Source organism: Poecilia formosa, unplaced genomic scaffold, assembly GCF_000485575.1.
Source record: "Poecilia formosa unplaced genomic scaffold, Poecilia_formosa-5.1.2 Scaffold1, whole genome shotgun sequence".
Lineage (NCBI taxonomy): Eukaryota > Metazoa > Chordata > Actinopteri > Cyprinodontiformes > Poeciliidae > Poecilia > Poecilia formosa.
The window spans coordinates 948,558-972,624 of NW_006799940.1; the positions used below are offsets into that span (position 1 = coordinate 948,558).

General features: G+C 37.3%; 1 protein-coding gene and 1 long non-coding RNA gene across 11 annotated transcripts in view; one reads left to right on the forward strand and one right to left on the reverse strand.

The window, feature by feature from the left end:
* Window positions 1-24,067, forward strand: part of syne2a (spectrin repeat containing, nuclear envelope 2a) — a 120,466-nt gene that overhangs the window by 74,709 nt on the left and 21,690 nt on the right. For 8 of the 10 annotated variants that reach the window (XM_016667002.1, XM_016667181.1, XM_016667216.1 and 5 more), the window contains 15 exons: window positions 452-625; window positions 977-1,113; window positions 1,687-1,873; window positions 3,666-3,848; window positions 3,931-4,044; window positions 4,128-4,282; window positions 5,528-5,675; window positions 5,970-6,064; window positions 9,055-9,277; window positions 9,364-9,561; window positions 11,806-11,916; window positions 13,238-13,393; window positions 17,002-17,160; window positions 18,068-18,234; window positions 22,831-23,195. In XM_016667002.1, coding sequence (XP_016522488.1) covers window positions 452-625; window positions 977-1,113; window positions 1,687-1,873; window positions 3,666-3,848; window positions 3,931-4,044; window positions 4,128-4,282; window positions 5,528-5,675; window positions 5,970-6,064; window positions 9,055-9,277; window positions 9,364-9,561; window positions 11,806-11,916; window positions 13,238-13,393; window positions 17,002-17,160; window positions 18,068-18,234; window positions 22,831-23,161 — 2,538 coding nt within the window. In that variant the 3' untranslated portion in view covers window positions 23,162-23,195. Of the gene's footprint in view, window positions 1-451; window positions 626-976; window positions 1,114-1,686; window positions 1,874-3,665; window positions 3,849-3,930; window positions 4,045-4,127; window positions 4,283-5,527; window positions 5,676-5,969; window positions 6,065-9,054; window positions 9,278-9,363; window positions 9,562-11,805; window positions 11,917-13,237; window positions 13,394-17,001; window positions 17,161-18,067; window positions 18,235-22,830; window positions 23,196-24,067 lie in introns of those variants that run through there. The other 2 variants (XM_016667325.1, XM_016667153.1) reach the window with 2 other exon arrangements.
* Window positions 7,451-18,715, reverse strand: LOC107835105 (uncharacterized). Its single transcript, XR_001660942.1, has 3 exons — window positions 18,705-18,715; window positions 13,932-13,936; window positions 7,451-7,728 (listed from the first exon to the last, which is right to left on the reverse strand). It is a non-coding gene; the product is annotated as an uncharacterized LOC107835105 (long non-coding RNA).

Here is a 24,067-nt window from a genome sequence, read left to right on the forward strand (position 1 = left end):
ATCCATCCATCCATCCATCCATCTGCCCGTCCATCCATCCATCCATCCATCCATCCATCCATCCACCCGTCCATCCATCCGCCCGTCCATCCATCCATCCATCCATCCATCCATCCATCCGCCCGTCCATCCATCCACCCACCCACCCACATCCATCCATCCATCCACATACATACATATATAATGAAGTTGTTTGTTGACCATCTCATGTTCCTGTGCTGATCGTTGGATCTCCTCATGTCTGAAACAATTAAAGATAAAAACATTTTTTATTTACTTTTCTTTCATTCAAACATAAAAACTATAATGTTACCATCTTTTTTCCAAAAAAAAACAACCCAGCAGTGTTTTTACATTTTAAACTTACAGGAACATCTGTAAAGAATTTTACATAAAATTAACCAAACTATCCAATTTGTTTCTGATTTTGTTACTTCTGCTCCGTTTTCAGATGGAAGATCTCAGAGCGGATCTCGAACAGTCAGTGGAGAAGTGGAGTTGTTTCCGTGGAGCTCTGGGGGACGTTGCTTTGTTGACCACTAGGGTGCGCTGTGCCCTGCAGCAGCAGCAGCGAGCGCCTCTCTTCTCTCTGCAGCAGGCTGAAGGAAAGTCAGACCGCCTGCAGGTGAGAAATGAACTGGTCTCCATAAACACATTAAAGCTACAAAAGCAAACATAAATGTATATTATCATCAGAATCATTCATGGTAGTTTATTAGTTTTAAAACAAGTGGCTGTAGAGTCTAGAACACGGAGTGGCTACAATTAAAGAAGGCATCATAAAACTTTAGTGTTTGTGTGGAACAGCAAGCTGTAGCTGCGGTTAAAAGCCTCCGAGTCCGGATGTGAAAGGTTCAGGCAGAGTGTGGGCATTCACAGACTTCAAGCTGTCAACTCTTTTATTACTTTTTAGGGAAGTAAATGCACTTCCAGAGAGCGAGAGTTAAAAGGAAAAAGTGTTTTTCATTTTGCTCAGGAGCTGCAGGTGAAGGCAGAGGAAGACGGAGAGCAGCTCTGGACGGACGTGGACAAATCCTGCAGGACGCTGATGGAGACGCTGCATGACGCGTCGGCGCAGCTCGTTAGGGACGAAGTGGAGGAGCAGCGAAATGGGTCAGCAGAGGGAAATATTTAGATTAACATTTTACCAAATAATGTAGGGGTGTCCAAAGTGTGGCTCGGGGGCCTTTAGTGTCCCAAATGATACAAATTTGTCCCACCGGCTGATGCAGATGGAGACGATTTCTTCTCCAATAAGGACAAAATGAGGACACAAAATGAAATCTTCTCACAAAAATGTCAGATATTACAACAGAATATGTAGGTTATACTAAGAAAAAGAAAAAATAATAAAATTACAAGAATAAAGTCAAAACAATATGAGAATAAAGTCATTTTATTTTGAGAATCATATAAAAATAGTCGAAATAATACGAGAGTAAAGTTACAATAATGAGTATAAAATCACAATATTTTGAGAATAAACTGTGTTACAAGAATAAAGTTGAATTAATATGAGAATGAAGTGATTTTATTTTGAGAATAGAATCAGTTCCTATTCTGTTCAAAGGATTTGCCTTTAAATTAACATTTATCTCTTTGTTTCTAATTTGTAAACGTATTGCTCGAACTTTGTTACTTCCTATAATTATTACACACTGAGTCCCTTTATGTTTGTCTCATCAGTTCGAAGAAAATCCTGCAAGAGATAAAAGAGGAGCATAAAAACACCAGAGAGATTTTCTCCCTCTGGCTTGAATACGCGAATCTGTCTGAGCGCTTTTCTCTTCGTTTGCAACACCTGAGGAATGAGTGGGAGGAGTTATCAGGTTCTTCATCTAACGATGCAGAAACCACAGTCTGCTGCGTCAAGGTGAGTCAGAGTCTCATCAACTTTATCCCAACCAGAACTGAAACAAAGTCATTTTCAAGAAAGAGGAGAAGAGATTAATTTAGGAAATTCAGACTTAAAGATGATGCTTTGCTGAACAGGTGAGGATGGGTGACCTGTTACACAAACATGTTCATCAAATGTTTTACGTAAAATCGTTCTTAGATAATGAGATTTTAGTTTTGAGCTCCTGTCAGAATGAGCTGTTTTAGGGCTCTGTCTCCCTTTTATGCATGAATTATGATGCTTTATGTCAGGATTTTTTTTTTCCAGAATGTTGTTGATTTTTTTAAGGCATAAGAAAAAAGGTGGGGAAAAAAGTTTTCTTTTTTTTCTAGATGATCAGTTGTAATTTTCTCCAAATAGAAATTTTTTTTGGAAAATATATCAGTGGTATTAGTCTTAATTGATTACTTGGTGCCAATATTTTTTTATCTGCAAAAGTAGAAGCAGGGACTGAATATTCATTAATTTTTTTAGTCTGTCTGCCATATTGGAATTAACAAAAAAATCTTGCAGTTGCAGTAGATGGCCAGTAGTTGGCAGTGTATCATATCATGCGCTGTTGTCCCTTTCAGTGGTCTGTGTGCATTTATAAAGTAAAAATCTGCAAGAAAATAGCTGTCCACTGCATGAAAGGGTTGGATCAAAAGGAGCTACTTCTGGCCCCAAGCTTAACGTTTACACTCGCACGTGAAAATTACTGCAAACAGATGCACAATTGCACAAAAGTACATCTTTGAAAAGCAGTAGTAGAGCCTCCTGCACAACAGCAAGTGGTTTCTGGATGGTGAGTCAACAACAAATGAACTCAGTTGTCTTTTCCAGCAGCCATTGTACAGCTCATACACCAGTGAAACCAGCTGGCGCTCAGTTGGAGTTGCTAGGTAACAGGGCAGACAGCTCATTTTTCAGACACCAACCAACATTAACCAACAAAACTCAACAGGTTTTTTTTAAAGCGCTTGAGGTGTTTATAGAGGCAGTTGAAACCCAATGGAAGAATGAAAACGTGCAAAAAAATGCAATAAGTCTCCTTTGAAAAGAAAATTGCACACCGGGAGTCTCCTTAAAGATACATTTGATTTATTATTGTTGTCATAAATTCACACAGAACAAAACTGTACTTGGTCCTGATACTAATTATCCTCTGGTACGTTAACCCAAAGTGCATTTCTATCTGTCTTTATGCTTTTCTGCTCAAAACTGGCAAGAAAATACACAATAAAGCACTGAAAGCCTGAGCTTAAGTGCTGGAGTTTAACCAGGTTCACAAACCCTGTTTTTCAGCCTCCAAATGCATTTCTTTTTTTTCCTCTTTTCCTTTTTTTTTGTAATCATTAGATTCCCTGCTTGACTCATCTGTTCCAGGTGCAGGCTCGGGGAGTCCATGCTTTACGTTCCCGATTTAATTAAATGTTTTTCTCAATACCTGCTCTCCTATTCTTGGAAAGGAACGACGTTGCATGTACTTCTGTTGAGATACGACTGAAGATCTGCGTTGCGCCTGACCTCCTCTCTAACCTGTTGCACAACATCCAGATGACGTGTTGTTTTGCTCATTTGACCAAAGGAAAAAAAAAACCTCCTTAGTTCCTTTCTCTTCCAAAGTACAGTGGAAGAAACATTTTGTTGTAACGTTTACTGCTAAATTGCTTTCTCCCACAGGACTAAAGCATCAGTTTACTTGAATGAAATAAGTGGAAAGTGGCAATACACTGCATATAAAAGCCTGCTGCTGTTCCTCAGCTTATCTCGTCTTTTCACAATGTAGAAGTTGCAGGATGCTGCTGATGAGCTGCAAAGTGATGCAGGAGATGTGCTGGCAGCATCCAAAGCTCTTCTTGGACGACTCAAACCTTCATCTGCAAATTTAATCAAATCAGAAGCCAGGTTGTTGAGTCGCGATTTCCTGCTGCTGAACCAAGCAATATTGGGAAAAAGGAGAAATCTGGAGGTGAGATATTTTACATTTGAGACATAAAGCATGTTGTTTACCATGGAGGTTGTTAAATATGACGTATTGTCTAAATGTTCAGGAGGATTTGGAGCGAGAGAGACGATTTAAAGCTCAGCTGGAAGCACTTGAGGAACAGATGCAGAGTTCGCTTTTTAAACTGCATGGGGGCGCATGTGATGCAGACACTCTGGAGGTTTTAAACTCCCCTTCTACATACCTTTAACTAAAAAAACAACAACAAACAAACCTCATTTTGTATTTTGTCTTAAAATCCAGCAGGTTCTTTTGGATCTCAGTGACATGACTCCATCACTGGTGGACGTTAAAGAGACGAGTGGCGACATAACCCTCAGCAACGAGGATATGGAGAGAGTTCAGTCCCTCAGCAGGCTGTGGGCAGAAACCGTTACCAAGGCAACAGATGAAAACAAGTGAGACAGTTTGATCTACAACATGTAATTATTGCTATCTAGAATCCAAACTGCAATGGAGATAAAAGTTTGAGACAATGCACTATTTTTGAAAAATGGACAAATTACCAGAAAACACAAAAGTATATAAACTCACAAAAAATTTAATACCAAAGAAATATTATGGCGTGTAAATTTAAAAAGAGTAAAGCATTAAGTACTGAAGAACACAAAATCTTACCAAGAATTTTTGGTCTAGTTTCTCATGCAAATATCATAGTAAACTTGAAATAAGACAAACCAACTTAAAGTAACTTTTTAGCGAGATAGAGGAGCTTGTTTTAAGTAAATAACTCCTTAATATTCATGAAAAAGTTACTAGTTCTATTGGCAGATTATTTCACTTATAACAAAACATTTCAACGTTATAAGTTCATTTATCTGCAGACAGAACTAGAACTTTTTCATAAATATTAAGGAATTAAAAAAGTTACTTTTAAATTGGTTTGTCTCATTTCAAGTGTAGTAAGATATTAAAAAATAAAATAATCTGGCAGTTGAACTAGAATTTGGTTGCTAGGTGACGGGCTGGGCTTGGCTGGCGTTGCTAGGTAACGGCGCCAGTGGAACTGGAACATCTTACTTAATTATTTACTTAAATCAAGCTCCTGTATCTTGCTGAAAATGTACTTGTAAGTTAGTTTTCTCTTATTTCATGTGAACCAAGATATCTTCACCACAAATTAGACCAAAAATAGATTGTAGGGTTTTGTGTCTTTGTAGTGTGTTTACTGTTTGATTAGAGCTTCAACTTGTTACAAATGTAATAATTCCTGGTTTTACATTTATCAGATAGAAGAAAGGTTGTGTTGTGTCTTCAGAGTCTTAGAAAATCTTCTGATAAACAAAATGTACCGCAGATGAAACTGTGCACAACCTGAAAGGAAGGGTAATAATGCCACATCTTGATGGATAAAGTTGTAAAAAGCGTGAAAAACAAAGAAGTATTACCAATTTTGCTTTTTATAGGTATATGTTTAAGTAAAATGAACATTGTTCTTATTTATTTAGAAACAACACTAATGTTTTAACTCAGCAAGAGTTCAGAAATCAATATTTGGTGGAATAACCATCAGGTTTGCAATTGAGTCTCAATTTTTTCCAGAGCTGTACAATAAATTTCCTGTTTTTTACAATTAAACTTTTTTCCCTATCAGGATTTAAATGCAGTCTTACAAAGACTGTTCTCTTTATTTTATTTTATAGAGTTTTGCAAGATGAGCTTCAAAGCGGCTGTGATTTTGAAGAAAAATGTGAAAAAGTGAAAATGATCCAGGAACACCTGCAGCGAGAATCACTTTGCAGAAAAGATCTGAGTCACTCAAGCCTTAAAGAGATGCTGGCTGTCCATCAGGTTTGACAGATCTTACAAATTCATTCATTTCTTGAGTTTTTCTACCAATAATCAGAGGCTGTTCCAGCACATTCAACAAGTTTTCAGTTATTATAGAAAGAGCACAGAATAATTGAAATGCTAATATGTTGTTATCTCAGGAAACTCCAAGTTCAGCCTCAGAACAAATAACTATTATTTATGTCAAACTTCTGAACCATAACTTTTCGCTGTGTAATCATGAGCTAATTTGTTAAAACGACAGAGAAGAATGAATGTCCTTCTGTTCTTTAATCTAACAAATCTCCCCCACAGAAACTTCAGGTTGAGGTCATGAAGGGGCATCAGCTCCTCCAGAGCCTCCTCTGTGATGCCCTCAGCTTTATGGAAAAACAAACTGAGGACAAAAGGTGAGTAATGATCAGGAAGTTCTTAACAGATTTATGGATTTTAACTGATTTAGGAATTAGGACTTAGTGCGCTGTAAAACATTTCAAGGTTTTTTAAGTTGAAAATGCAAGTCCACCCGTTGCATTGAAAATGCAATTTAAGTCGACAAGAAAGTTGTTTTGGTTTTAACTCCGAAATTAAAGTTCATGAAGTTGATTTAACAACAAGAGACAAGTTGTCTAAACATTTTTTAAAGTTAATTAATTTGTATTGTGAGTTTTAACTTAATGCTGCAATTTAAACCAAATAATTATTTCACAAACACAAAATGCAAGAAAAAAAACTGCCCTCATCTAATTAAAGAGCCTCATTTCCCTATTATTTCATTCTCAATATCAAGTTAAAATAACGACTTATTTTACTTTAGAATGATTTAATTTCTTGTTTCAAATTGCATGAGCAAAATTTCTTATCTGATAATGAATTTTATTAAATTCTGCTCAATAACATTTAGTGTGACAGAACATTATCCTCAAGTTTTGCATTAAAATAAACATTTTCCTTAAAACCTGAGTCAGATCAATGTAACGCACTTCCATCTCAGGATACAAAAACATGCCGCTAAGCATTCTGGGAAATAATTCCCACTCCTTTTCTTTTTCTTCTTTCAGCTTTTGAATTGCTAACCTAAAAACTCTAGTTTATTCAACTCTTGGGAGTTTCGACAATAACAAGTTGACACAACTTACTGCCGTAAGTTTATCTTTCACAAATTCACAAGATTCAGATTGAAAACTAGTAGACGCAACTAAATGCGGCTCAAATGTTTTATTGTGTTTCAATTGTTTATTCTACCACTTAAGGATTAGAACCATAATTTCACATTGATTAATCAATTTATTGAAATAATCGCCAACTTATTTAGTAATTGATTAATCGTTAATTGGAGACTCAAAAAAGTCCAATAACCTGCTCAAAGCAGTAATCTAGGGAAAGTTGTACAAAAATCTATGTTAATTTTGCAACCGTCCTAAAGTAATTACATCAACTTGGTCAAATATTGACCCTTTGCACGTGACGTCACTCTGTTCGAAACTGTTCCCGCTCCGCCATGATGGACGTCAAAGCTACCAGTACGCTGCTGTAAAACCTGCCAAAAAAACGCACATCTGGTAACCTGATATCGTTTTTAACGAGTTGATTTCGCAGTAAAAATGCTCACAGGATGCTGCGCGGTCGGCTGCACAAACAGACAAATTTGAAAACCGAACTTGTCATTTTATTTTGTAACTTTTAACGTGGAAAGATACGGCTGTGATGGACAGCAACCGTTAATCACAATGACTGGCAGCCCTCGGTGTAACCGCGGATTTGCAGCGAACACTTTTTACAAGGTAAGAAGATTAACGTTCATTTACTTTAGAAGTATTCATGACGGATATCAAATATCGCTTTATGGGGTCTCAGTAACCACGGAAACAATACCGCACCGTCATGTAGCCTAGCATGTACGAAAAAAACTGGTTAGCATCTCGTCTTTTGTACGTTTTTAATGCTGCTCCGGTGTAAAGGGAAGCGACGTTTATGACATAGTGATACGAATCATCTGCTGTGAATTCAGGCAGAGTCGGTAATTTGATCAAAACGTCAGGAGGGAGGAGGTATGGGTCGGTTTCTAAGCTAGCTATGTCCAACTTTTGTAAATATCACCGTCTATGAGCCTCAACCAGGTGTGTTACGTTCACAGACAAATTAGCTCGACTCCAACAAGTAGAAGCCATGAATAAACTGGCAAAAACAACTTTGGAAAACAATTTCAGTCGCTCTGTTCAATACTCCCGTCCCTCACTTCAGACGTCCATCATGGCGCCTCGAATGATGACGTAGTGACATCGTTGCAAAGCGTCAGCATCCGAGTGTTTCCAATCGTTTTCTTGGTGAAGATGGTTTTACTAGCAAATATTTTTGGACAGGTCTGAAATTTTCTCATGGTTATTTAGTGAGTAAGGATCTTGCTTTGAGCTCCAGAGAGAGGACTGACGCTCTTATAAGCCAGTCCAGTCTTGTCCAGATGTACTGCCTTGTCCTTGACGTGCTCTGACAGCTTTTTGGTTTTGACTAAAAAGAAGAAAGTACTCTGCGTACAGAAGGGCTTTAAAATCTACAGAATCACTTGAGGTCAGAAGTATTTGCAACCATTTGATTGATTATTTGTTCTTTGTGCCATATGGGTACAAAAACTGATTATTGGAGTTAGAATTTCTGCTTGTTGGTCTGAAATTTTTCAGAGAAGCACAAATTTATTTTTTTCTCTCTAAAGTTGAATCAGACTAAACTTTTCTTGTTTAGTTTAGTTAGAATTACCAAAATTGTTACTATTGCTAAATGTCAGAAAACTTAGCAAGAACATTTTCTCTTTTCTCTTTGAATATTTATTATTCCTTATTGCTCAACTGATTATTGAAGAGTGTAATTGAAATAAAGGTGTAATAAAGGTGACTTTGGATTTGTGAAATTGTGAAATTGGGGGGATTTTTTTGTGTAAAATTTGAATTTTGATATTTCCAAACATAACAGTTTGTTATATTTCAGTTTACGTCATCCCTGCTGTAGAACGTTGAATACTATCAGAATACATTATTAATAACAGTAATAAAAAATATTATATAATAATGAATTGAATCTGTTTTTATCTCCAAAGTGAGGCTGGAAAGGTTTGTAAACTTACCTTGAAAAGTGCTTGAATTTTACTGTGGCAAAAGTGTAGAAATCCTGTATAAATAGTTTTTTCTGCTCTTATTAGTTTGTTGTTTTATTTTATGATCACTTAGGATCTGTTTCTTTCTCAGTATCCTTTTTTGCTCTTTCCAATAGGAGCATGTATACTATATTTCTGCTTTCATGATTTTAATTTTGTACAATACCAAATTTTATGAATTTGTGTTCATTTCAGGTCTTTCTCCAAATAAAGCTGACGAACCTAAACTTTTTTTATTTATTTCGTGCTCAGATCTGAGCTCACGGTTCGAGTGGCGTGTCTGAAGCGGAGCTGGTCCGATTCTGTGGCTCTCGCTGCACACGACTGGACCTCAACAAAGGAGCATCTGCAGCAGTGGAGAATTTACCAACATGGTTTGAAATCCCTGAAGAAGCTGTTTAGAGAGGTGGACTCTCTCCTGCCCCCTAGTGGACCGGATCTTCACACGGTGCAGCAGCTGCAGAACGTTTCCGAGGTCAGTTGCAGATCAATATCAAATGTATTATTTTAATTATTTCATGTGCTAATTACATTTTTTGTCATTTTCCTGTTTTTTTAAAGTTTATTGAAGAATCTCTAGGTCTGCACTCCTCTGTCTACGCCCGGACTGTTGAAGCTGGGAAACATTTGTGTGAAATCGTTACAGAGTCAGAGAGTCGAACCCAACTGCAGTCAGAACTTCAGGATTTGCAGAAAGTCTGGGAGCGAACCACCTTACTGCAAAGAAAGAATAAAGATCTGCTTAATAACACTGTCCAGGTAACATCCTGTGCTTTTTATCTGCAACATTTTCACATCTGATTTTTAGAAAATGGGATACACTCAAAGCAAAACATGGAAAATAATTTCAAAGTTTCGTTTTTGATATTTGTTTTTGTACACTGATTGATTTTTCTTCCTGTTAAAAAGGAGTTTTACTTTCCACTGCTGCCACATGCATGCCTAGTTTGAGAGACTCTTGCAACATTAACAACTAAATGCAAATACAAATACCAATAATAGGAGATTCTATCTTTAAGAATGAAAAACTTTCTACCATGAGGGATCATTTATTTATATCAATCAATCAATCAATCAAATTTTATTTGTATAGCACATTTCAGCAGCGAGGCATTTCAAGGTGCTTTGCATAATTAAAGAAGAAATAAAAACAGTATGTGACATTAATAAATAGATGAAAAGTAAAGATAAAAACATATCTTTAATGTATTAAAAGAGACTACGTGTATTTGAGAGTAAAGAGTTTTAAAATGTTACATTTTCATAGTTAGCAATGCAGAAATATTGGTTTCTAAGAATCTTAACTGAGATTTTAAAAAGCTGGAAAATATTTTCAGTGGCAGATTGAAAGCTGGAAAAGAATAAAACAGCAATAAAAATCCGTTTAAATGCTTATTTTGAGAAGTGATCATTTAAATCAGGTGAGATGAATTTTATTTCAGGAGTTTTGGGGTAAAACTTATTTAGAGACAAGCAATTTTTTTTATCCTAAACGCTAAATAATGGCTTTCAGCAAATGGCCTTTTAAAAAAATCTGTATGTCCCAGTTAACGATTAATCGATTACTAAATTAGTGGATGATTATTTCAATAATCGATTAATCGCGATTTGATTCAGTCCAAGTTCTATAACAGATTTAATGCAATGGTTGCAGGTTTTAGAACAACAAAATGTAAAAAGGAAAATGTGCTGTAGTGGTGATTGTGTGACCTTAATCCAGGACATGATCTCACACACACACACACACACACACCCACGCACACACACACACGCACACACACACAGACTGCACAGCCCTGATCTCCTGCCAAGGGAGATCAAATCTCTTTCTGATCCACATCCTGAAACAGCTGGTTACCAGTGTCATTCCATCACAGCGACGCAGCTTTGTGCTGGGAGACCCTCATCAGCATAAATCTAGAAAGAGGGTGTTCAAAGTGAGGCGCAGGGGCCATTTGTGGCCGCTGCACTGATCTTGTGCGGCCCTCATGACCAGAATTCAAAAATAGGTTAGGACAAAACCACGACTATTAAATTAAAATCTACTTACAGAAATGTTAGCTACAACACAAAGTGGTCATCTTTTCCAAGCCTTCTGGTTTTCTGTTGTTGTCATGGTAACTAGGGCCACATCTACTCATTGACTTATGCTCTAAAGTACATCTTGGTGCACCCAAATCTGCTTTTATTTGCTGTATTCAAACATTTTTGAATGTGTTTTCAAATGAAGACTGACCTGGATCGTGTTTTTATTCGGAACAGACAAATTATTTTTCTTCAAAATTGAGAAATTAACAAGAAAAATGTGAAAAAACAATTTGAAGTTTTGGATCTACAATCCCATTCCTACAAAAAATAAATCTGATTATTTATTCAATTGAAAAGATTTATGCTTAGTTGTTGTTAAGTAGGTAAAAGAAATCACAATATTTTTGGTGATTTTAGTTTTTAAATTTATATATTTTTTGTACTTCTGAGGTGACAATTTGGCCCACATGACATAAAATTTGGAGACCCCTGATCTAGAATGTTCCTCTTTCTTTATACGAGACGAAGCTGCATGATCTTGTCTTGATAACTTTAATGCAAGCATAGCTTACTTTTGCTGATATCTAGTTAGATCTTTATAATTAGTGATTAATTAACCCGAATATCTGCAGATTTTTAGTGGCAGTGGTCAGAAAAAGTTGTGCTTTTACCACTTTAAGATGATCAGATGCAGGAAACGGCAACATGTTTAAGAAATAATCGCAACCTAGGAAACAAGGCCTACTTATCCTGTCTTACTACAGGCTCTGGCTCTGTTCTTCTGATTATATATAATCCCCTGTAGATAAAGAGGCTGTGACTTCATGTTCAGTGTTCTGTTTGCATTTGAAAAGGAATCGTTTTCGCCCACTGTTTCGTTTTCTACCTACTGGACACATTTATTCAACCTTGTGAGGTATAAACATTGTAAAATCAAAGGGTTGATGAGGATTTTTTCAATGTTTTACTTCACAGATGCGGTCTCAGAATCAGGAAGCAGCAAGCAGCATCTCCTCTGGACTGGAGAAAGTTGACAATCTGCTTGCAGAAAGACCGGCGGACTCAGAGGAGGAGGCGCACATCCAGGTGAACAACTGACTCCACTTAACTCTTTTAATGGAAAACTAATTGAAAGCATTATATCTTTTTCCTCCTACTTGACAGTTTTGTGCTGCTTCATAATTTATCACATAAAATTCAGATAAGACACTGTTTTGATTTGAAAGTAGGGATATTTTAGAATGCGCGGTAGGTATGAAATTGATATTTGCCTCATCTGTCTTTTTAAATTCAATATAATAATATGACGCAACAAAGTAACCTCTGTAAATTTTACAGAAAGTAATAAACAAATAATTGGAGAGAAAGTAGGAGAGTCTGTTATGTACAAGGGGGGAATTTTACCAGGCGGTGTTTCTGCAGAAAACGAATTAATAAAAAAAAAAATCTTCCCAGAATTTAAGTGTGGATTTCCGGGTAATGACATATTGCCAACATTTCAACATTTGTTTCTCATTTTCTTGAATCCATTTGTTGTATCTACGTTTTCAGGATTTCCAAATAAAAATTTTAAAGGAGATCTATTACACAAAACTCACAATTTGCACATTTTTGTACTTTCATTAGCTACTAAAAACGGGCCAAGAAAATCCACCCAGCTGTTTATTATCAAAAAAAAAAGTTTTTTAGCGTCTGGAAAATGAGCTGATTGAAAAATGTTCCAAATGTAACATCACAAATCAGCAGGCACTGCCCTGTTACCTAGTAACCCAAGCAAAGCCCAGCAACCCATGCAGACCTCCAGCATGTTTGGTCAGCTGATTTTACCTCTGAATGCGTTGTACAATGGCTGCTGGAACAGAGAAATGTTTTGTTGTTGACTTAACATCCAGAAACCACTTGCTGCATTCTTGTTGGGTTGTGCAGGAGGCTCCACTTCTGGTTTTCAAAGACGTACGGTTACATAATTGCGCATCTGTTTTCGCCCTTTTTCATGTGGGAGTGTAAACATTAAGTTGGGGGTGTGGCCAGCAGCCGCTTCTATGGATTTAAAGTGACAAGACGCCCTAAAACAGATCAAAATAGGCAGAACTGAGACTAAAATCATTATCAAAGAATAATTTCAATGAACATGTAGATCTATGCTAAAGGAAGTGTAGTAGGTCACTTTTAATTTATGAGAAGCTCCCCACTACAGAGCCTTCCAGTTAGCCCCCCTTCCTCTTATTTAATGCACTGATGCTTTCACTCCCCTCCCCCTTTATTACCCCTTCTGCCCTCCCCCTGTCCCGTCCACAGCCCTTTAATCTGGACAGTCAGTGCAAACCCAAGCGAGAGGTAAAGCAGCAGCAGCAGCTTGCATGGCCGCCTGCTGACCGTGCTGCATGATTCTGTGTGTGTTATGCAGGAGGCTGAGCTCTCTCTGCAGTGTTTGGCCGGCGGACTGAGGGAACTGGCCACCATGAAGACAGACCTGTCCCAGTACGTGGCGGCCAGTGACTCGGCGCTGCTGGAGCAGCAGCTGGAAATGCTCCACGCTCAGTGGGAAGAGCTGTGCACCAAGGTGAGAACCAAACTAAAAGTTTTTACAGATAGTTCCAGGTGGGTGAAGATGAGCTGGGAGGGGAAGGAGGGAAGAAGTTTCTGGTTTCTTGATGGCTGCACAAAGACAGGAGAACACACACACACACACACACACACACACACACACACACACACATTGGTCACACTGATTTGTTTGATGAAAGAGTCGAAGTGTGCTGGTTCTTGGAGGGAAACCAGCAGCTTACTTTCTAACAGTTTAGCTTCTGTAAAGGAACCAGTTTCTCCTTACAAATATGGTTAATATTAATTATAAATATAAATCTCCCTCATTGTGTCAGCATGTGAGAATATTTACTCCCTGATTCAAGCTGTCCATCATTCCAGCTTGCTAACTTTGTGTTTAGAATATTATTTTTGGTGACTCCACACATTCCTACACATGTTTGGTCTTTAGAAACCAATGGTTAGTTAGCATGTTAGCCGGTTATAAAGCTACTTACCATGAGGTAATTCATGCTAGTGCTAATTTGGCTTTCAGTTAGCGAAGTTGCTTTGACCTGCTCTCCTGTTGGCTGAAGGTTTTCAGATTCAGCAGCAGGAAATGTTTTAACTTCTTTCTGATGATGAATTGATTTGAGTTTTTTTGGCTTTAAATGTGAATATAAATTCCTAAAATGCGCATTTTTGGTCAAAATACCCAGAAGTAGTGGGTAGTAATTAGCTACATTCACCTGAGTAACTTTTTTGAAAAAAATTAGTAGTGGAACTATTTTTACTATGCTGTACGTTACTTTTACTTGAGTAATTTTACTATGAAGTATTTCTACTCTTAGTTGAGTAAATTTTCTGGATTTTCTGCCCACTGAATGAAAAACAAACATGTTTTAACCAAAAATCCACCAAACAGACTCACCTGCAGTTTTTAAAGTTTCATTATATTTAAGCCTGCCGCAATAATCAATTAATTCTATGATAGGTTATAATAAGTTTGATAATTTCCATTTAGGGCAGTTTTGTTTACAGAGAAATCATAATCTGTTTTATTTATGGTTTTGGTTTAGTTTGTTTTCATTGATTGTTTTTTGTTTTATTTTGAAAATTCAAAATGTCTTCCAGTTCCAGTGTGCAGCATTTTATACAAAATGAAAGTTTAAATTTATAAATTAAAGTTGATGAAACTCATCATTAGACGGCAGACTTGCATTATTGCACCATTATTGTATTGGTTGATTGGTAAAATGTTTTATAGTCTGTTTTTTATGTAAATTATTTTCATTTAGTCCTTAAAATATCAACAATTTCCACTTATTTTTATATTTTGGTCTATCTGATTATGTAATTTTTAAATATTAAATGATTGAATCTGGTCAGTTATTCAGTACGTTAGTAGCTCTTTTTTAAATGCTTTTTTTATTCTTGAACACAGGTGTCAAACTCGAGGCCCGTGGGCCAAATCCGGCCCGCCATAACTTTTTATGTGGCCCTTTAGATTCAAGACTAAACACTGAATGAGCTTAATAATATTATGTTATTGATTGAATCAATGGAGTTTTTATCTGTTTACTGCCAAATTATATCAGTCAGTCCCTCCAGTTTATTGAGAATTATTATGGAAATTCACACAAAATTGACAAATCTCCACATTTTTTATGCTAATATATAATTTGGAGTTTATTGCAGATTTTTCTCAAAAATGGTCAAAAACTTTCTTTCTTGTACTGAACAGCTGCCTCAGCTTTAATTGTTATGGCCCTTTAAGTTCATGATCTATACAGCGAGTTATAAAAAGTCACATTTGTGCCATAAATAAGCTCAAATGTTTCCAGATTAGAAGCACAAACACTTAGATTTTTATTGCAAAAAAAACAAAAATCACAAAATCCTGGAGGGACTGAAAATATGTTCAATAATATTTAATTTTAAGAATTTATTGATATTTTAACAGTTTGTGATCAGGTTTTATCAATACATTCTGGCACAACCGGCCCTTTAAGAGCTTTTATCATCTTAATTTGCCCCAAAACAAAAATGAGTCAGACACCTCTGACGCTTACTTTTCACTTTTACTTGAGTAAAAATATGTTGAAGTAGTGCTAATTGTTGGCTGATGGGTTCAAATATTTCAATCTTTTTTTAGCTCTCCAAACTGTAGAGTTTGTGAAGTCGTGCTACTTATTAAGTCACCAGCATATTAAAAACAAACAACTTATCGAATTTCTTCATGACATGCAGTCATGAGTCTGTGGTTAACAGGTTGCAGGTTTTGTAGGTGGGGCTTTGGCGAGCAGATGGCCTGGCCGGCCTAAGGGAGGAGCAGGGACTTGCTCTATTGTTCCCAAGGCGACACTCGGTCCTCACAGGGTGACCACAGCGCTCAATGCATCCCCGATTCTTCACACTGCAGCAGGACCATCTGCCTCTGTGCATTAATACCAAAGCAGGGCTCTTCTTAATAGCAAAAATGTTGATGACCAGTCAAATAGAGCAGCTCTAATCATAAGCCCTGAAACATCTAAAAGATCATCTGCCCCCTGCGCGGGTTTGTAATGGGCTGTTCTGCTGGTATTAAGCTGTCATTAGGAAAATGGACCTTGTTAATTTGAGCGAATAGCTCCACTCTCATGAGGGCTTCTGTCAATTCAGTTGATTACTAAATCAGAGTAAAAATCACTGAGTACATGTGAGCACATTTTATGTTCTGATTCTGGGTTATTTTTTCACAGCTCAATGCTTGGATTTCTAATGCTTTGTCCGTGCATTATATTTGGGTCACTTTGTTTCCTGAATGCATACCAGTGTATCACAACAAAGTGTCCCGCTGCAGACTCAGACTCATCGAGGTCTTTGGCACCGCTCCTTTCACCATAACGTCATGGTGCCTGTAACTAGTACAGACACCTCTGTACTGGTTTGGGGGAAATAAATGTAAAATACCGTATTTTATGATCTAAATATGTGGTTTTCCTCTTTTAAGGAGAATATACACTGAACCCCATTGAAAACCTCCTGGTTATTCCACTAAATGTTGATTTCTAAACTATTACAGAGTTAAAACATTAGTGTTGTTCTAAATTATTATAAACTTGCTTTCTTTGCATTATTTGAGGTCTGAAAGCTCTGCTTCTTTTTCCTTATTTTGATCATTGCTCATTTTCTGCAAATAAATACAAAATAAGTTTTTGCTTGTAATTTCAGAGACATGTTGTCAGTAGTTCAGAGAATAAAAGAACCATGTTAATTTTACTCAAACATAAACCTACAAAGAGTAAAATCAGAAAAACTGATCATTTTAAGTGGTGTCTTACTTTCCAGAGCTTTAAGATTGTTAATCCTGATTGGTGCACTCTAAAACTCATCCAGTTGTCTTTAATGAGTTGAATCCAGTTTTTAAATTTGGAAAATAATTTCCTGTGAGTGTTTTTAGGTGTTTATGAGCTTTAAAATACAAACAAAAAAAAGGTGGGAAAATATGCATATTTGGAATTCACTGTTGACAGTATAAGTTGTCCAGTGTAGAAAAATAAAAAGATTATTGACTTTCTTTGTAAGAAACTAATTTCTTATTTAAAGCTGGCATTTAACAAACTGCTCACCAAACACTAAATGTCGTTATCGTATTTCCGCCAGGTGTCGTTACGCAGACAGGAAATAGCCGACCGCCTGAATGCCTGGACCATTTTCAATGATAAAAACAAAGAGTTCTGTGATTGGCTGACTCAGATGGAGAACAAGGTGTGCCACAGCGCGGAGCTGAGCATCGAGGAAATGGTGGAGAAACTAAAAAAGGTATGAAGTCATGGTGATTTTATACCATTGTTGTTTGCACTTTTTTCATCAAAAGAACCTCAGATATGATACAGAAACCTTGAATTTGATTACAGTGTCTTCATTAAAAACACATGAAGCCAAGTGGTAGGTAAATTGTAGAATATATTAAGCAGATTAAATGAACTTTAATTTAACAACTTTTATTCCTTAAAAGTTAATTTTTTGTCTGTTTGCAATGTGAAATTTCCTGAGGTGATCCTGAAAAGTTGACCCGCTTTTGTAAAAATGTAAACGGAATAAGTTCTAAATGTAAATACTGTTTATAATAATATCGTTTTGTTGCAAGTCTGATAAGTTTCCCTGTTGCAGCTGAAGAAAAGCACTGCAAAAACACAAAATCCTTCCAAGTCTTTTTGGTCTGATTTCTAGTACAAACATCTTAGAAAACTTGAAATAAAACAAAATTAAGTGACTTGGTAAGAAAATATAGGAGCTTGTTTTAAGTAAATAATTCCTTAATAATGATGTAAAAGTTCCACTGGCGACGTTACCTAGCAACGCCAGCCAGGCCCAGCCTGTTGCCTAGCAACCCAGTTCTAATTCCACTGGCAGATTATTTTACTAATAACATTTTTATGAGTTTGAAAACATTTCTTCGTTGTGCCTGCTGCTAGCATGTGCTTGTTCTAAATGAAAATCAGGACTTTCTTCTTTGATTTCCAATTTTGACTTCCAATGATTCACTTCCTGCTAAAGAGCCCCCTGGTGGTGGATTTAAAATCAACAGAAAAAAACCGCACTGGGCCGTATGGTTCAAAGCATGGGGAAAGTAGCGGCTTATAGTCCGAAAAATACGGTCTCTATCTATTTAAACCTGCCTGCATCATCATGGTGTTCATGTAGCTGTGTGGTCATGTGTCCACAGGACTGCATGGAGGAAATCAACCTGTTCAGTGAGAACAAGAGCCACCTGAAGCAGCTGGGAGAGCAGCTGCTGTTGGCCAGTGACCAGGCCAAGCAGACCCAGGTGCGCGGCTCGCTACAGGAAGTCAATCAGCGATGGAACAACCTCTTTCAGCACATCGAAGCCAGGTGAGAGCTGTCGCAGCGTCTGCTCAGCGGGAGTTTAGGTGTTTATATTAACCAAGCACTTCCCAAAACACTCTTCATGCCGTTCTGTGAGCACTTTGCAGAGATAAATAGTAAGGTGTTGGCAGGGTTGCAAGTCAAATTGTGTTTGTGTGGCGACATGAATCAGATTCTCAAGTACCGCTCTCAAAATTTACATCATTATCTTGTCAGAACAAACACCTTTCAGGGCAAAGCCACACTGCTGCAAAAAGCATAATTAAGTTCTGTGAAGCTTTGACTACATTCTTGGAAGTAAACAATAGCTTCTAAGGGTTTCCATCCACCTGCTGCTGTAAGCCGTGCCTAGCAGCTGTCGGGAAAACATAGCCTCTCATCTATGGACTGTGGAGGTTAAGCTCCTGTGTTGTTAAACTGTTGCTACCCCCCGTCAAACAGATGGGCAATCCTGTGGACGAGCAGGAGATACAAACCCCAGCTTCCCCCTCTGCCAGAAGCAGGGGGTAGTTTGGGCCGTCGGAGGGCTCAGACAGGACCAGATGTCCCCCGGTGCGCTCTGACCGGGCCCACTTCCTGTCACCCAGCGGTGTCAAACTCATCTTCGTTTTGGGCCAAATCCAGATCATGAATGCTCTTACAGGGCCGAATGTATTGATAAAACTTGTTCACAAACTGTTAAAATATCAATGAATCCTTAAAATTAAACATTACTGAACATATTTTCAGTTCCTCAAGGATTTCGTGATTCTTTTTGTGTTTTTTCCAATAAAAGTCAGTGTTTGTGGTTCTTATTTAGAAATATTTGCGGTAAATGAGACTTTTTATTACTCTCTGTATAGATCATGGACTATAATCTGAGATCAGTTAAAGCTGAGGCAGCTGTTTAGTACAAGTAAGAAAGTTTTTGACAATTTTTGAGAAAAATCAGAAATAAACTTCCAATTATGTATTGGCACAAAAAGCTACAGGGATTTGTTGATTTTGTGTAAATTTCCACAATAATTCTCAAACTGGAGGGACTGATTGATATAATTTGGCAGCAAAAAGATAAAAACTGCATTGATTTGACTGTTGAGTTTCAAAGTTGTTGTTTTAGAAAAATATGGCCGTGTTCCTAAAGGTCTCCATGTTATTTCACTTTATTACTTTTGCATGCTTCCTGTGAAGAGCTCAGATAGGACGGCGTTTACAGTCATACAGCTACTGCTAATGTTTTCTTAAATTAAGCACTTAGTGAAAAGTTTAGCCCTTCATGTTATGGAAAGACAGTTGGTACAAGAGAAAACTTCGGTTTTTAAGAAAATGGCGGCTTATAAATGAATTGTTAAGATCAATCAACTTTAGATAAAACTGAGCTCAGCTTTCAATCAAACCAAGATATGCAGTTAAACAAGAATTGCCTCATAATTAAATGGTGGGCAGCAGCTTTTTCAGGTTGGTTAATGAGTAAAATCATAATTTAAAAGCTGCTTTTTAAAGTGCATATAAAAAAATCAAGAACAGACCAGCATGTTTTCATTGCTCTGTATGTTTTAATGCTGAAAAAGAAGTCCTTACAGTCACATCAGCATGGTTTATTATGGTAATAACTCTGAAGTACTGAGGGACCGGGTGGTAAATTTGCAGCTAAAGTTGGCAAACATCCTCTTGAGGGAGAAGAAAGAAACAAGATTTGTTTCCACGACTCTTTTTAATTTTGCTGGCTGTAGTTAATTTCGGTGCAAGCGATATAAATTGAACAAAGCAGATTTTCGCTGAACAGCTCCATAAATACAGTGAGAGGAATAAATGTCAGCCGGAGTTTTATCTCTTTGTAACTTCGGGCCCTCCTATGGTCAGCTGCACTTTGTTATCTCAGCTCTCAAGCCATATATCCTCATCCTCGGCTCTTTTCTGCTTCATTTTCTCCATCCATTCTGTTCATGTCCTCTTCCTGAACGAGCCCCTGCCCGGCTTTTTCTGTCTTTGTCTGGTCTCCGCATGAAGCTGCCGGCCTTTGTTAGGCTGTCAGAGGTGGAGAGGGAGGTGGAGGGAGAAAGAGGCTTGTTAGTTGAGCAGGATGGTTGCATCTGCAGCAGTACTCCAATAACTTACACCGACTGTGTTGGGGATTAGATGCATCACTGCACCCCCCCGATCCTTCCTGTTAATAGTCATTAGTCCCATACATCATAAAACAACCACTTAATCGCTGGGTTTCAGACACGTGGCCCGGATGAAGCGCAAAATTCAGGTGGGGGTCAGGAAGTGGATTTCTCCGGTTCAAAACGGAGCGAAATGGATCACAGCGAGTAGCTAATGCCCTAAATGGGCTGGACCTGATGAGGCATCCACTTTGTCTCAGTAAAAAATGACTTCTCTTACAATGTTGAGGCGATCGACATTACTAACTGTCTGGAGCTGCAGACCTCAGATTACACAACGAGCCAGAAGAAAGTTTTAAAAAGCCTGGAGAATGCGGTCATTTAGTTTCAGGTTGGGTCAAATTTAGGATCAAAAGAAGCATTAAATGGCTGTCGACTTGTTTCTGCCGGGTGAGTAACGAGTTGAGCTATTTTAAGTAATTAGTCTATGATAACAATGCTACTGCTAACAACAACAAGCTAACCCATGTTATTTCTAAGTGTTTGGATCAACTTGCAAATTTATTTATCCAAATTCATGCTGGAGTTGTATGTTAATGTTGAGTCGTTCTGCATTTCTACAATGTAGGTCAACCATTCGGTTCTGCAGAAACCCCATTAAAACTTGGTTTGACCAAAAATAATACATCTTACTTTACATGTGACGGCTGCTTGTCTTTCTCAGTAACTGTCCAATAAAATATCATTTTAATTTAAACGATGCGATCGTTACCTCTTAGAAAGCGGAAACTCTGGCATTGTTGGTTTCTGCACCTCCTGTTTTTAGCTGCAGATTGTTGACACACTTTTCTCATAATTTCTCAGTAAGTTTTTAAAAATTAACTCCCTTGTGACCACGAAAATTATAACGGTTGTACCAACCGTACAGGCCTCAGACTCTTTGATGGTGGATCAACAGAAGTAGACGGGCTGCATTTACTTCCTGACCTCCATCTGCGCTACGTGACGTCGGTGCTACGTCACCTGAAACCCAGCAGTAGAATAAGAGTTACTCAATTAAGTAGCACTACAAGGGTAAGAATTTAATTTTAACCATTTTTTTTATTGAAGCTGTTAAAATGCTTAGAAGTGGTTAAAAGCCCTTAGCATGTCTTCATTTTAGGTCCTTATTATTTACTTTAATTAATCTTTACTAAAACTCTGCAACTCTGACTTTGTTTTGAACTCTCACACCAAAGCCAGTGGAAAATGTCAACATTTTTGATCTGCTGGTCAGGAATGTCTGGAAAACCCTGGCATTTTTTAATCTCCTTAAATTGTTTTCTTGATTTGGATTAGTTTGGAAAATCCCAGTTTCTATTTAAATGCTGAATCAAACTCTCTGTCTTTCTTTTACCACTACATAAATTTTACTTTATTATGATCCATTTTGGCCATAGGAAAAAACTAGACAAAGCTCCTCAATGTTGGGCTTTACAGGAGTCTTAGTGTCTTCGTGAAAACACATTAGGACTGTGATGTCTTCGTGTTTTTAGATCTGAAGCTCACATTACTCGCATAGGAAGTTGGGACTCTGTGGTTTGTTCTTCTGTCCGACGTTCTGCAGAAAGCGCCTCTCCGCCCGGCTGGACGTCCGCAGGAGAAAACGATCAAATGGGGGGAATTAACTCAAACTCCAAAAACTGGGCACACTTCAGCCTTTTAAGCCTCCAGAGAGCTTTTATTGTCCTGCCCGTTACCATGACAACGGCTAGTGTGGCGCGTTGCGTGTTGAAGTGAAAGATACCAGAGAAGTTTCTCTTTGCAAAAAGCTTTCTCTCTTTTTCACCAGTATGTTATTTTTTTATTTTCCTTTCATTTCGAATTATTTTATTTTTTTATTCTTTTTTTCTAGTTTAGTTTTTCTTTTTCTGTTATTCAGTTTTTTTTCTTTTCCTACTGTGTTTTCCTTCACCTTCTGTTAGCCTTTTTTAATGCTCTCTTTCTTTCTTTCTTCATTTCTTTTATTTTTTCCTCCTTTCTTTCTATCTTTCTTTTGTCTTCCTTTGTTTCTTTCTTTCCTTCTTTCTTTCATCTTCCTTTCTTTCTTTCTTGCTTTGTTTTTCTTATTTGATTTTCTTTTATTTTCTTCCTCTTCATCTCTTTCTTTCTTTTTCTTTTCCCATTTGTCTTTACTTGAGTTTCTATTGTTAGCTCATTTATTCTTTGATCTTTACTTTCTTGCCTTTTTTCCTTTTTCAGTATTTTTCTCTTGTTTCTGTTTGATTTTATTAATTTTATTACTTTTGTTTCTTTTTTTCTGGCCTACTACTTTCTTAAAAATATTTCAGAATATTTTCATTTCCAGAAAAAGCATCAAAGAATCAAATGCTCTCTGAACAGCTGCGTCTCTTTCTCCCTCTCATACCTTAATAAGTTAATTGAGTTTTGGTAACTCAGTCAAATGATGGTAAAAGGTTTGTTGAACATTAAAGTTACTGACTGGGTGTTTGTCTCTTCCTAACATCTTTTTAAGGGTGAGGAAGCTGAAGGAGACTCTGGTGACGCTGCAGCAGCTGGATAAGAACATGAGCAACCTTCGCTCCTGGCTTTCTCGTATCGAGGCCGAGCTTTCCCGGCCAATCACCTACAGCGTCTGTCATGAGAACGAGATCCAGAAGAGGCTCGCTGAACAGCAGGTAAATTACATCCACAGGTTATATTTAACTGTTTGGATTTTGTTTCACTTCCTAAATATATTATTTTCCCCTTTCATCTTTAGTATTAATATTTCTACATTTTCCCACATTTTGCTGCTCACTTTTTCTCTGTTTATCGTTAATAATTCTCACCTTTTGTTTGCTTAACGTTAGTTAACGTGGTGTTGTTGCTCTTCAGCTTTATTCTTTAATCCACGTGTCAAACTCGAGGCCCGGGGGCCAAATTTGGCCCGCCGTGGCTTTTTATGTGGCCCTCCACATTACATCAATAAGTCCCTCCAGTTTTCACAAATCTGTAGAAGTCACACAGAATCAACAAATCCCCACATTTTTTCTGATTTCTCAAAGTGAACAAAAACATGCTGCCTCAGCTTTACTCGATGTCAAGTTAAAGTCTGTGATTGATAAGGCGAGTAATAAAACGACATACATTTGCACAAATGTCGTAAAAATTTTCTACAAATANTTCTTGGAGGGAAACCAGCAGCTTACTTTCTAACAGTTTAGCTTCTGTAAAGGAACCAGTTTCTCCTTACAAATATGGTTAATATTAATTATAAATATAAATCTCCCTCATTGTGTCAGCATGTGAGAATATTTACTCCCTGATTCAAGCTGTCCATCATTCCAGCTTGCTAACTTTGTGTTTAGAATATTATTTTTGGTGACTCCACACATTCCTACACATGTTTGGTCTTTAGAAACCAATGGTTAGTTAGCATGTTAGCCGGTTATAAAGCTACTTACCATGAGGTAATTCATGCTAGTGCTAATTTGGCTTTCAGTTAGCGAAGTTGCTTTGACCTGCTCTCCTGTTGGCTGAAGGTTTTCAGATTCAGCAGCAGGAAATGTTTTAACTTCTTTCTGATGATGAATTGATTTGAGTTTTTTTGGCTTTAAATGTGAATATAAATTCCTAAAATGCGCATTTTTGGTCAAAATACCCAGAAGTAGTGGGTAGTAACTAGTTACATTCACCTGAGTAACTTTTTTGAAAAAAATTAGTAGTGGAACTATTTTTACTATGCTGTACGTTACTTTTACTTGAGTAAT